Source organism: Melanotaenia boesemani, chromosome 9 (genome assembly GCF_017639745.1).
Source record: "Melanotaenia boesemani isolate fMelBoe1 chromosome 9, fMelBoe1.pri, whole genome shotgun sequence".
Classification (NCBI taxonomy): domain Eukaryota; kingdom Metazoa; phylum Chordata; class Actinopteri; order Atheriniformes; family Melanotaeniidae; genus Melanotaenia; species Melanotaenia boesemani.
The window spans coordinates 24,600,899-24,613,610 of record NC_055690.1 but is presented as its reverse complement, the minus strand read 5'-3'; the positions used below and the strand labels follow the sequence as shown (position 1 = coordinate 24,613,610).

At 39.5% G+C, this 12,712-nt stretch overlaps 1 protein-coding gene across 2 annotated transcripts in view; it reads left to right on the top strand.

Annotated features, from left to right (window-relative positions):
• clpb (caseinolytic mitochondrial matrix peptidase chaperone subunit B) overlaps window positions 1-12,712 on the top strand; it is a 32,511-nt gene that overhangs the window by 16,576 nt on the left and 3,223 nt on the right. For both annotated transcript variants that reach the window (XM_041994053.1, XM_041994052.1), the window contains exons 6-15: window positions 966-1,063; window positions 3,254-3,368; window positions 7,290-7,367; window positions 9,215-9,270; window positions 9,349-9,393; window positions 10,129-10,290; window positions 10,392-10,548; window positions 10,666-10,739; window positions 10,860-10,979; window positions 12,012-12,116. In XM_041994053.1, the coding sequence (XP_041849987.1) occupies window positions 966-1,063; window positions 3,254-3,368; window positions 7,290-7,367; window positions 9,215-9,270; window positions 9,349-9,393; window positions 10,129-10,290; window positions 10,392-10,548; window positions 10,666-10,739; window positions 10,860-10,979; window positions 12,012-12,116 (1,010 nt within the window). The remainder of the gene's footprint in view (window positions 1-965; window positions 1,064-3,253; window positions 3,369-7,289; window positions 7,368-9,214; window positions 9,271-9,348; window positions 9,394-10,128; window positions 10,291-10,391; window positions 10,549-10,665; window positions 10,740-10,859; window positions 10,980-12,011; window positions 12,117-12,712) is intronic.

Below are 12,712 nucleotides of genomic sequence, written 5' to 3'. Positions count from 1 at the left end.
ACTCCTTTATAAAACTTGATTTTTATTAGTTTTCATTTTTACTTTGTGTAATAGCAGGAAATGATGACAGAATAAGTAATGAAGACAATCTCGGCCAATTGTCCTTTTACAAACATTGTGACCACAATCCCACTTTTTCACTCTTACCTATCTGCTGCATGTACTGTGTGACATGTAAATGCATTTAGGGAATTTTGAGTGTATTTATAATAACACAATATAACATGCCACATTTTATCAATGAAGATGATACAAAAAAAAAAAATAGATAATGATCAGTGAGGAGACTGAAATATCAAATTAGTTCTCACCACTGAGTGATAAATAGGGAGCTGATTTCCAACTTGCCAAAGGCTATAGGCCTGAACATGCTGATGTCAGCAATGAAATATGGAAGTGTCTTCATATGGTTTGAGGATCACAGTAGCTTTTGGGTTGAGCACAGAAGGCACTGTTAAGCACCCTGACTGACAAGCCCATCAACATTGAGCACTGGCACGCTTCACCCATGCTGTGACATTGTTTTGTTCCACATTCAAACGATGACCCCATTAAACTATTATTATCCTCTGTTTGACCCCTCTTGCTGTGTTAAGGTGCAACAACCTGCAGTGTATATAGCCTGTATAATAGTCCAGGGTGTCTGTGTGCAGTTGTGGGGGTCTGATGTGTGTTATTGGCACGCGTTGCAGATATGAAACCCCCTGCAGAGGCATTGCATGGTCCTCCTGCTTTACGGCAGAAAGCCACAGTAACCATTGAACCCATGTGACCTCTCCACCTCTAACCTCGCTTTCTCGATTGACGTTTTGACCCTCCTGCTGTGGAGGTGTGTGCATATTTGTGAATCCTCAAGAAAAAAAAAAAGAGTTCATTTTTCCACAGCCCTGTTGATTTTCACCATTTTATAGTTTTTTTTTCCTAATGTACTGTACAATTGTGTTTATGTGTTCACTCACATACAGGTGCCAACCCCCTGCAGACCAATGGTTTGGGACACACAGCACGGACCTATGCTAAGGAGGGAGAAGTGAGCACAGTCCTGCAGGAGTGGGAAGGCAAGGTATGATATTTTTTTCCTACAGACACAAATGTCCAATTAGATTTAAGTCACTAAAAAAATCTACAGAATTTGCAAGCAATTAAAAAAAACATTAGTTTCTGCACTTATAAACGTCCTTTGGCCTGGTCCGACTGACACAGCACTATTCACACAGCATCTGTCATTTACTTCCCATCACACACACACACTCCTCAGGAGGTCTGTGTGAGTCTGGACACTGACGGACAGGTGCTTTTGAGTATTAAAGTTGTGAAAGCTGGTAGAGGTTAACTGGGGTTAAAAACATGCTGAAGAACAGAACCTGGTTATTGATTATGGTATAGAGTTGAGTCTGAAAACATTTAGACACTGACACAGTTTTTGTTTTTCCAGCTTTGAAGTTCCAGCTTTGAAATGATGAAAACTGCTTCAAAATGCAGACTCTCGAATGGTAGATATTTATATCCAGCCATAAGGAAAGGCTTATGAATTTCAGTGTTTATGTAATCAATATATATGTATATATATATATATATAGATATGGATATATCTATACATATAGATATAAAAATATCTTATTTTATTTATTTATTTTTTTCCTCCATATTATGCTTTGCCAGGTTTTTAATGCAACCACTAAGTATCATCACTTACATTGCTACAAGCAGGAACAGTCAAGTACATTAAGGTTAAGAAAATGAATACAGGAATCCCCATCTTCACCTTTTGCAGGACCCCCCCCCCCCTTCTGTCTATCAGTGACCTCTGCTCTACAGTAAGTGCTCTCTCGAGATGCTAAAAGTGATAGCTGTTATTAGTTTGTGAAGCTGTTTATAAGGTTTTTCTTTTTTACGAAACATGTCTAACCCTGTGAAACTGTATGACACAGAGGAAATAGTTAAGTGTTTTGACATACAGATGATGCTCATTGGTATGTTGAATTAGTATGTTTTTTTCTTTAAATAATGGTATAATGTTTGTTTGGGGGGGGGCAAAGTTTGGCATGATTTCATGGGTTTTTTGACTGAATAAATCTTTGACACACTATCCCTCACTGCTCAGTTCTTGGTATTTCACTGTTAGATAGTGGTAGAAGTGGGGTCTTCCTTTTTTTTTTAAATAAAACTCGAATTATCCGTAGTTATCTACTGGCTTGACAGCATGCTGGAGCTAAACAAGATAGAGAGAGAGAATAAACAACCTGCTTCCACTGCAGGGTAGAAACCTGAAGTCTAAAGAGACAAAGAGGAGAGGATAAATGAGTCCAGTGGTGGCCAAGAGAAAGAAAGAAATGAAGAGAAAGAGTTGAAGAAAAGAGCCACAAAAAGAGAAGTAAAATCAGCAGAAGGGAGGGAATCAGGTGTCATAGAAAAGGTGAATAAAAGAGTAGAAGGCAGATATCTGGTGTATGAAGAAAAGCTTTACATAGGCAGATAAAGTGGAAAGTTGGGAATAAAGAAGATGGACAAAGGAAAGAAAAGAGTTTGTTTTTTCCAGTGTTTTGTTGCTTGTTATTTAGCCGTTTGTTGGAGCATCAATAATCTCCTGCCCATGGCACTGCAACACTCAAATCACTGGTCAGTTGCCCTGAATGTAAAGTGTTTCCCTTTTACATTGCCTTCTTTATGGATTTTTTTCTCATAAATTTGTACCTTTATCTCAGAATATTTAAGCTTCATGTCATATTTGTTCATTTCAGTGCATATCCGAGTTGTATTTTCTTGTAAATTTACAGCTACATTACCCTTTTTCCCTGCTCTGTGATTATAATTTATGCATATTTATTTTTAAACCTGTTATGACCCCAATGTACTACTATATCTAAGCACTTGTATCCATAAAGCTATGCAAAGATAAGTTCTTGGTTTGACACATTTTAAGCATAAACTATGCCCAATATAGAGTAACAGAGACAATATCAACTATAAATCCAGAAGTGTTAGATTTTCATTTGGCTTTACAAAGCCCAACAACTACGAGGCCATAGTAATGTGTTAGTCAACTCATCGTCTGCCTTCATGATGCTGAAAGTCGTGGGTGATAGCTGATTATGAACAGATAGTTTTAATGGCAAAGGAGAAGTACAATTGCTTTCTGCCTTTTTCCTCCATATTCTTTGAAATGTCTTTTTTCTTTTAGGTGTCTTGATGATCTTGTGTGTTTGTTGTATCCTCATTTTTATTCATTTATTTGTTGAAAATCTTGTCTTAGTTCAAGGAGTTGCAAGCTCGACGGGAAGCAGAGGAAAGGAGGAGGTTCCCCCTGGAGAGGAGGCTGAAAGAGCACATCATCGGACAGGAGGGGGCCATTAATACTGTGGCTTCAGGTACACAAATAAACTGCATGCTACGAGGGACATACTCAGTGAATACCCAATGCAAAAATTTCAAGTGCATGCTTTTACTCAGCATCCTTGTCCTTTCCTCTATTTTTTTTTTTTAATTTTTCATACTATTTCTGTTTTGTAGTCTTCTCCATCCTTCCTCCTGTTCTCCTCCCTTCCCTGCAGCAGTAGGCGGGTTCAGACAGACCGGTGGAGGCTGTAATTGGTTAATTGTGATGAATGAGCTGTCTGTCAGGCGTGCACAGGTGCTGCGTGCATGTGTGTGTCTGCGTTTGTGTGTGACAGCTGAAGGGGCCAGGCTTGGAGCCGCCAGTTAACACGATTACAGAGAGAGGAGACGTACTACAGACCCCGCACCCCTCCTACTCTTTTTTTCTCTCCATCTTCCTGCTTTCCCCCTTCCGCTTTTTTTTCCCCGTTTAGCTCTCTCTTCTTTCTCCTCTATCTCTCTGTGTGCCACCTTGATGTCCATCTCAGCAAGTCTCTACTTCGCCCTTCTGTCCTTTCCAACTTTGTAGCCTCTTGAATTTATTTCTCATTCCTTCAAGTTTGTTGTCACAGAGTCTGGGATGGATAATGGCGAAATTAGTGGTATGCCTGTCATGAGAAGCAAACTTAAAAAAATGTCTTCAACAAAATGCAGACACTGACGGAAGACGAAGATGGTAAAAAAGCAGTGAACGAGAAAGCTTGGAGAATTGACAGAAAGATGGAGAGCAAGAAGAGTGTAACAAAAAGAGGAGGGTGGAATGAGTTAGAGCACAATAACACAGAAGACAGTAAAGAGCTGATATTACAGCAGACATCCATAGAGGCCATGTGCCGTATTGATCTGCAGATGAGAGAGTTAAAGTGAGAGTTTAGAAATGGGTCTTGAGCTCACAGAAAAACTGTGTGTTATTTTTATGGTGTTGAACATTTTCTGTTTAGATTTGTGAAAATAATTAACTTATTCCCAAAACTAGAAGGAAATTAGAAGGAGGGGGGGGGACTGTGGGGCTTGTGGTCTTTGGCAAGGAAAAGAATGAATGTTATTATCCTAGCAAATTGTCCTAAAAGCTGTAAAAGACATAACCACAGAGATAAATAAGAAGCTTATTGATCTCTGAGAAGAATATATTACACACTCTCACAAATGGGATTATAGAAGTAGGAGAGGCTTACGGACAAAAAAAAATTCATCTGCAAAGAAATTTACAGGAGCACACATCTGCACAGCTGTACCCATGTCAGCTATTTTGTCAGTCTTCCTTAAAGACAAGCTGAGAAGTCATCAGTCAAACTCTGGCAGGGACAAAGAGGGGAAGTGGACATCTAAAGATGGAGATATGGGCCAGGAAAGAAAAACAAAGATGTATTCCGGATAAAGAGATGACAAATGAGAGAGGGATGTAGGGATAAACAGAGAGGAAGTGCTACACAGGACTGTACAAAATGTACAACAACAGATTTAATGAGTCGTTACTGTTAGGTTTTATTATTGATGGGCAGAATTAAGATTCACAACAGCATCAAATTAGTGTTTGCGTTGGAGCTGTCTTAGAATATAAATAATCAGAGGCTTTGAATTCCCCTAATTCTCCTTCAGACCTTTTTTTTTTAAAGAAATAAATGTAACATGAAATATATATTCTGCAACAAAAAGAATGACTTGCTGTAAACCCTCAGTCTACAAAAAGCAGAGTGGTACTAGAGGAAATTGGACTGTTAATCACAGGAAATGTTTACTGATAAGGCATTGCCTATCACTGATCTCAACTGATACCAAGCAGGAACTCGTGCTTTGCACTGTATGTTTTTACATTTCACTTACAAAAATATTCAGGACAACATTTTTGAATAAGATGAAAGTAACAGCAGTACATGTGATGTTTCATCTTTAAGACTAAAGCTAAAGAAATAAAAAAAAGATAAATTTCTTGATAAATTGTCTGAAAAAGCAGTAGTCTATAGTTCAGTTGTTGACATATTTATATACCATCTAGACTGTTAATCAAGTGATTCTTTCTTTGATGTTTTTTTATTTCAGTCAGATGAACTGACAGTTTTAGTAGAGATTTGCAGACCACAGTCCAAAAAAAAAAATGTTAGGTGTGTTGTTATGTCTTCAAAACAGCTGTTTTCACCATAACTCCTCATGACAAACAGCTGGCCTGCAGCAAGACACACATACAGTACAAATACACAAACCCACACACACAGGAAGGAGGTTAGATTGATCCAGGTTTAGCTCTCAGGGCTAAGAGTTATTGAAGAGAATCATCCCTCTGTAATCATGTTAGAGCCAACCAGACCTGCCCAATACACACTGCCCTGTTTGTGTGTGTATGAGAGAGAGAGGGAGCAAGCTTTCATTTGTTTTGTGTCCCCTTCTTTTCCTTCTTGTTGTCAGGGTCCTCTCAGAAATGTCAGTGTGCCCTTCTGTCAAAGTCGGTCTCAATCAGCTAAAACACACACAAACCCACAGAAGGTTATGCTGTCATTCACGCAGCCATTGATAAAGCAGACGGAGCTTTGGAGCCCCTCTTGTCACTATTCATCTCTATGTCCATCTCTGACACACTCGTTTGTTTCTCTGCCTCATTCTCTGTCTCCTTATCTCCATCACTCCTCTCTTTCCCTTCTTTATCTCCCTCTGCATCTTTACTCCTCTTTCCTTTCCTTATCTTTGTTCCTCTCTTAGCTTCCCTTCTCCTGTCCTGCTTCTCCTGGCAAACATCTGCTCTTTTATTATCAGCTATTTGTAGCTAGTTTAACACTTGGGTCACATAACATTCATACTGGTTCTATTGTTGAGTATTTTGGCTACACTATATAGTGATTTGTGATCTAGGTAGAGGATGCTTTGAGGGAAAACATTATTTGGTTACTTTCTGGCAACTTGGACTTTCTGGCAACTGATCCACTGTGGTAAATATATGGGGAAATAAGGCTTCATTTAAGTTGCTTAAAAACCTACATGAGGTGCCTAATAGTTGCAATTTCTAGCACAAAAAAATGTGTAATTAGAAACTCTTTAAGGATGATGGCAGCATTACTGCTGTTGCAAACCTGAGAGGGTCTGCAGTTGATGTTCAGCTAATACATAGAGCTGTGGTCACATTTATCTGCGCTCTGATGCTAATTTACCTTAATGAGACAATCAGGCTGCTTCCATTTATCACCTTTCACCGCTTTGAAGCCTCAAAAGGCTGATATGTTTTAGTTTCTGGTTAAGCTAAGATAAAAGACAGCATATGCAGGAAACTCACAAACACTTCGGAACAATCACCAACTGGCCAGAAGAGGCTAACCAAACATTTTAGTGGCAGCAGTACTAACTGTAACCCCATTTATCTACTGCTCTGGTTCTGGCCCAGTTTCTCAACAGGTTAAGGTTTGGATGAGTTTGTGCTGGTGTCTGCTTCTTTGTCAAGTGGCTGAAACCGCTGCTTCTCTTTACTTCACATCATCATCTTTTCTTTGTGTGTGTGTGTGTGTGTGTGTGTGTGTGTGTGTGTGTGGTTGCTGGGGTGATGGCAGGGTAGGGTAGGCACTCCTCTTTAAGCAGGAGTGTGTGTCTGTGTGTGTGAGGCTGCGATCTATGCTAAACTGATTTTACTATGGCCGCGCCAGAGAGGCTAACACAATTACCGCTGGCTAATGGCCCCACTGACTGAGGGGGGAGGATAGGCATCGTGGGTAGCTTTCTGGAGGTCTCTCATCTTCTTCTCCTGTTCTCTTCTCTTCCCCTTTTTTTTTCTCCAACAAATTTATCTGACCCTTTTCTCATCCCATCTCTTGGACTTTTTTCTCATAGTTGCAGAGATCTCTACAGCCCTCAGGTCATTGCTGTAAAACTTGGTAGAAAAACTAACTCATCAAATGCAAATAACTCACATTCCCTTTCTCTGTGCTCTCTAGCTATCAGGAGAAAGGAGAATGGTTGGTATGATGAAGAGCATCCCCTCGTATTCCTCTTCCTTGGCTCATCAGGAATCGGTAACTGATTTCAATTTTCCATCCCTCACTTTGATTCTTGTTTGATTTCATGAAGCAGCTTCCTTTAAGTAGCTGCCAAAGTAAGAAAGCACTTATTCTGTTTGTCTTTTTTTATTTATTATTTATTTTCTGAAAAAAATACACAATTTAAATGAACAAGAAAAGGAGGAAACTGCAGAAGCACTATAAAATCTACAAAAAAAATCACTCAATTTTTGATCTCCACACATTCTGTACTTAAGGTAGGAAGAAAACATGGCTGCTTTTAAGCAGGTTACACACAATCAGTGACTCCATGGTGGCTCCACACATCGTTTACTTTAAGTCTGTGGGCAGTGGTGGTGGATATGTTGGTCATTTGTCAGGTGGGACACCACTTTGATCCACACCGAAATATTTTAGACCTTAAAATGGATTAACGAGTTACATAGAGGTTTTCTTTGTTTTCAGAGAGTCTGTCTCTCCGCTCTCTCTCTGCTGTAAGGGCCTGACTTTTCTAATAGTTCTATCAGCTGGTGAAAGATTTTAGAGGGCCAGTATTTTGCTTTGGTATCAAATACATTAAAAAGTAATGACATTTAAAAAAATATCAGCTTTATTTTGTGTTTAGTTCGAAATGATAAAATGTGAACATGCTAAACCAGGACAATTTATATTGTTAAAATGATTTTAAGCAGATTTTAGGACTCAATACGTCCATTATTTCTAAGTTTGTGTTTATTTGGTGGTTGTAGTACATTTAATTGATTACCGCAAATGTTTGATATTTCAGCACTTAGGATATATATGTATAAAATATAATTTTACACCATAAAACCTGCCCATTTGTAGCCTTTGTTTATTTCAACCCACCAAGCCCTGTGTGCACACCTGCTTACAAAAAACAGCTGACTGCACATTAAAACACTGAGAGCTCTTCCCAACACCCTATTTTTGTGAGAAAAATTATCAACAACAGCTTCCTGTTTCAAACAATAATATCTACTGGGAATGGTGGGAATAAACTGGGACTCTCTGGACATTTATACAGGATTTTATCAAAAAGTCTTCAGGACAAGCTATAAACAAAACTACTAAATTAAAGCTGTTATAGAATTTACTAAAGTAATGAAAGCGATTTTCTTAAGTACATTTCTGGTGAATGAAGTAGGAAAACAGATCGGATCAACTATGTGAACTCTCAGCATATTTTTGTGTCAAAGGATAAATTTGACTGCAATAGTTTAGAGTAGATTCAAGGCGAGGAAGTGTTAGTATGGAGGCAGCAGGAAAGGAAAGAGAAGAATATTAAGGGCCAGATAGATGGCTAAAAAAGAGAGAGTTGGTGAAATGACAGGGCAAAGAGATAGATGAGGGAGAAGTGGCGTTCATATCCTCTGTTCCCTTCAGCGACAAACAGTGGCCATGAGACATCAATATTAAACACAGCAACAAGACACAAGCGCACACACTGCCTCTTTCATGCACACAGTCATCACACCCATATGCATACCAAGCACAAGACATCAATATCATATATGAGCATTTGTATGCAGAATATTTTACCGACAAACATAATGTTTGCTTCTGGAGAGCCGGAGATGATTGAAAGCTTCGTAGAGGGAGGCGCTGGGATTTAGGCCAGCACTTAGCGAAGGAGAGAGATTGTCTTTCTGTCTGAAATGAGTAAGCTTGTTTTCCCCAAATTCCTGAAATCTCTGCATGCTAATGTGCTCCATAAAAGCTGGGATGGTTTCTGATATTAAAAACAAAGTAATTAAATGGAGAATGGGGTTCTTGCTGCTGCATGATGAATAACTAAATGATATTTCTGTTTTGTCTGTCTGGTTTGATGCTGGATGTCACAGGAAAGACAGAGTTGGCCAAACAGGTAGCTCGCTACATGCACAAAGACATTAAAAAGGTGTGTGACACAGCATCTTCCTTACATGTAACACACTGATACAGTACATATGGAGATTAAACTGTTGTGTGATTGCAGGGTTTCATCCGCATGGACATGTCTGAGTTCCAAGAAAAGCATGAGGTAAGGTCTTTCTTACTTTATCTACATGTATAATGTGTATGTGAAGTTACTACATATGTAATTGTTGGTAATGTATTATAAACACAACAGATGATTGCAGATAAGAGCAGCTGGGACTGCTATCTCTGTCTGCTGCAGATGTAAGGAGTCATTCAGTTCATGTACTCATAATTGATGCATGAACCAAAATGAATGTTGTTTTCTGCTGTTTTTTTCCCTTTGTGAGGCTTTGATGATGAATACATTTAATCAGTAATTCAAAGTTGCATTACGTTGCAATGCTAAAGAACCATATCTAATCATTTTAGCTTTGTGTACTTGTTCAGTGGGGATTATTATAATTTGTAGCAATAAAACGCCTGGATTTGGGGCCAATTTATGTTCTTTGTAGTACTTCTAAAAGGCTACACTGAAAAAAAAAACATAAAATTGGGGGGAAACGACAAACATGAGCACTTTTTAGATATTTTCTGCAGGAAGACAGTTTTGGAAATTAAAATCCATCCTCAGCATTGTCTGACAATTGTACCATGCCTAGGAAGTGAATATTTTATGGAGCTTGCAGAGGTCATCAGGCAAAGACTGCATTGCAAAGTTTGTAGCTTTCCAACGTGGAAGCCAACATGGATTATAAAGGCTGATCGAGTGTGACCCAGTAAAACACATCTGTTTGTTGTGTTGCACCACATTGCATCATATCAACACAGTCTGCGTTTACTCCCCCTCGTTTCTCAGGTGGCAAAGTTCATTGGCTCGCCACCAGGTTACGTAGGACATGAGGAGGGAGGTCAGCTGACCAAGCTGTTGAGGGCGTGCCCTAATGCTGTTGTCCTGTTTGATGAAGTGGACAAGGCTCACCCTGATGTTCTCACCATCATGCTGCAGCTGTTTGATGAGGTGTGCACACACTAATTCATCTTGTGTATCTGTGCGATAAAACGTGAAAATGTTAAATTCAGTCAGCTGATCTCTTTTTATTCATGCTATTCCTCATTCAGGGGCGTCTCACAGATGGTAAAGGAAAGACCATTGAATGTAAAGATGCCATCTTTATCATGACATCAAATGTTGCTAGTGATGAGATTGCTCAGCATGGACTGCAGCTGCGGCAGGAAGCTGAAGAGGTCAGCCGCAGGAAGCTAGCCGAAAACCTCGGTGAGAGAAACACCGACACTATATAATTATTGACTTTACACGCTCCACCCTGCATGGTCAGATTATTAAAACCAAAAGAGAAATTAACTTTACTATCATGTGTTTTTCTTTCTGCAGAGGATGTGCAGAAAAGTAATGATGTCACAATCTCCCGACAGTTTAAAGAAACAGAGATTCAACCGATTCTGAAGGTACTGCAGTCACATAAACGCACACAAAATAAGAAAATTCACTGTGTTCTGATATACTAACAGACAAAGCTGGCCTGAGAGGCTGCAGTTGTCATTGTTCACCCTCTGATTAATCCACAGGCTCATTTCCGGAGGGACGAGTTTCTCGGTCGGATCAATGAAATTGTGTACTTCCTGCCGTTCTGTCACTCAGAGCTGCTACAGCTGGTCAGCAAAGAACTCAACTTCTGGGCCAAGAAGGTTCGGCACTATTATATATTTTGCTTGCTTGAGTTCTAGTTCCCAGTGAGATGGTACTACACCCCAAAATCCTGTCTTCACTACCTGCAATAAGTGTTTTTTTTTATCACCAAACAAGCTCCTGACCCTCCTTAAATCACTGCTACTCATTCACACTGCTGTTTCACACCTGACAGCAGCAAACTGTAGTTTCCAAAGTTGGAGAGCTGGTCTCACCTTGTGTAAAAGTGCATCTAAGGGAAGGAGAAGTGCATCTGTCTCTGGAGGCCTGTCTTCACAGCTTCCCACATGCACAGCATGGATGTCCTCTAGTGTGACTGGACAGCCTCGCGCACTTCATCTTGCAGCCGCTGATCTTTGCAGAAACACACACAGATCGATATTGTGTGCCACTGTTACTCACTATAATGTGATTACAGTGTTTAACATGTGGAGCCTTCATCAATATTTAATTATTAATATTACAGCTGGTGTCCTGACAGCCAACATGGCCCCTGCAGGCGAGCGATGGGGAACTGACTCACTGTTCATTTCAGTGTATTTGCTTCTGAAGCTGTTTTGTGGCTCTTCTCCTTATTGTTATTTATTTATTTACATGTGAATGTCTCTTAATAACTTATCTGTGTCTGGCAGCAGTTCTACCAGCAGAAATCTTATTATCACTGAGTCCCCACAAGCCATTTGTTTATCAATCACTTGTGTTAGAAGAATGAAATGTTTAGGGGCATTATTATTGCCTGACTATATATCTGGAGTAAAACACAGTGTCTTATTTATTGAATAAAGTGTTAACAACAGTGGCTAAACGACCTGCTCTGATCACTACTATTGACTGGTGTTTGATTAAAATGCATTAAGCGCCTGTTGATTAGCGCCGACAGTCATGCTGCTTGACAGTATCTCCCTTCTGCTGCTGCATTTGTCTCATTCACTCAATCTCTCATCTCTCTTAACAAATTTTTGTGTGTGTTGCTGTGTGCACATCAGGTTTCCTCATCTAGCTTTACCTCCTCTTCTTCTTTTGATCATCAGGCTAAACAACGCCATGACATCATTCTGCAGTGGGATCGGCCAGTCCTGGACCTGTTGGCGGGCGGGTATAATTTGCACTACGGAGCACGTTCCATCAAACATGAGGTAAGCAGGCAACACACAACCGGTGTCTGATATGTCTATAAATCTTTAAATTATATTTAATAGAGATTTGGATTCACAGTAACTCTGTGAAGTAAATGATACCCAAAATTAGCACGTAAATGTATTTAAACACCAGCTATAACCAGCGGATTGACTACACAATAGATGGAACATATACTTCAATGATTGTTTTCAGAGCAAAACTTAACTTATATTTAATCATGGGACATTTAACTTTTTTCAACAATATTTATTTGAACTTTTTTCTCAGCCTCAAAACCATGCTCAGCCTCTATTTTTGGCCTCTTCTCGTCTCTGCCAATGCAGCTCTGCATTTACATACAGAGCTTACAGCATGGCTCCAAGAGCAAAGCATTAGACCTGACTTCACTGTGGATTCACAGCAGTTTCCTTCTGAAGCTCACAAGAGCACATCCCACGACATAATTTAATATTAGTCTGTTAAGATTTTTAATTCTTTCATGTTCAGAGTATCTTTCAGAATGTTGAATGTTAAAGGTTCAGAGCTACGTGGTAAAATGAGTCTCACAAAGAGAACAAAAACCTTCTTTAAAACATACATTTAATGTATCTCA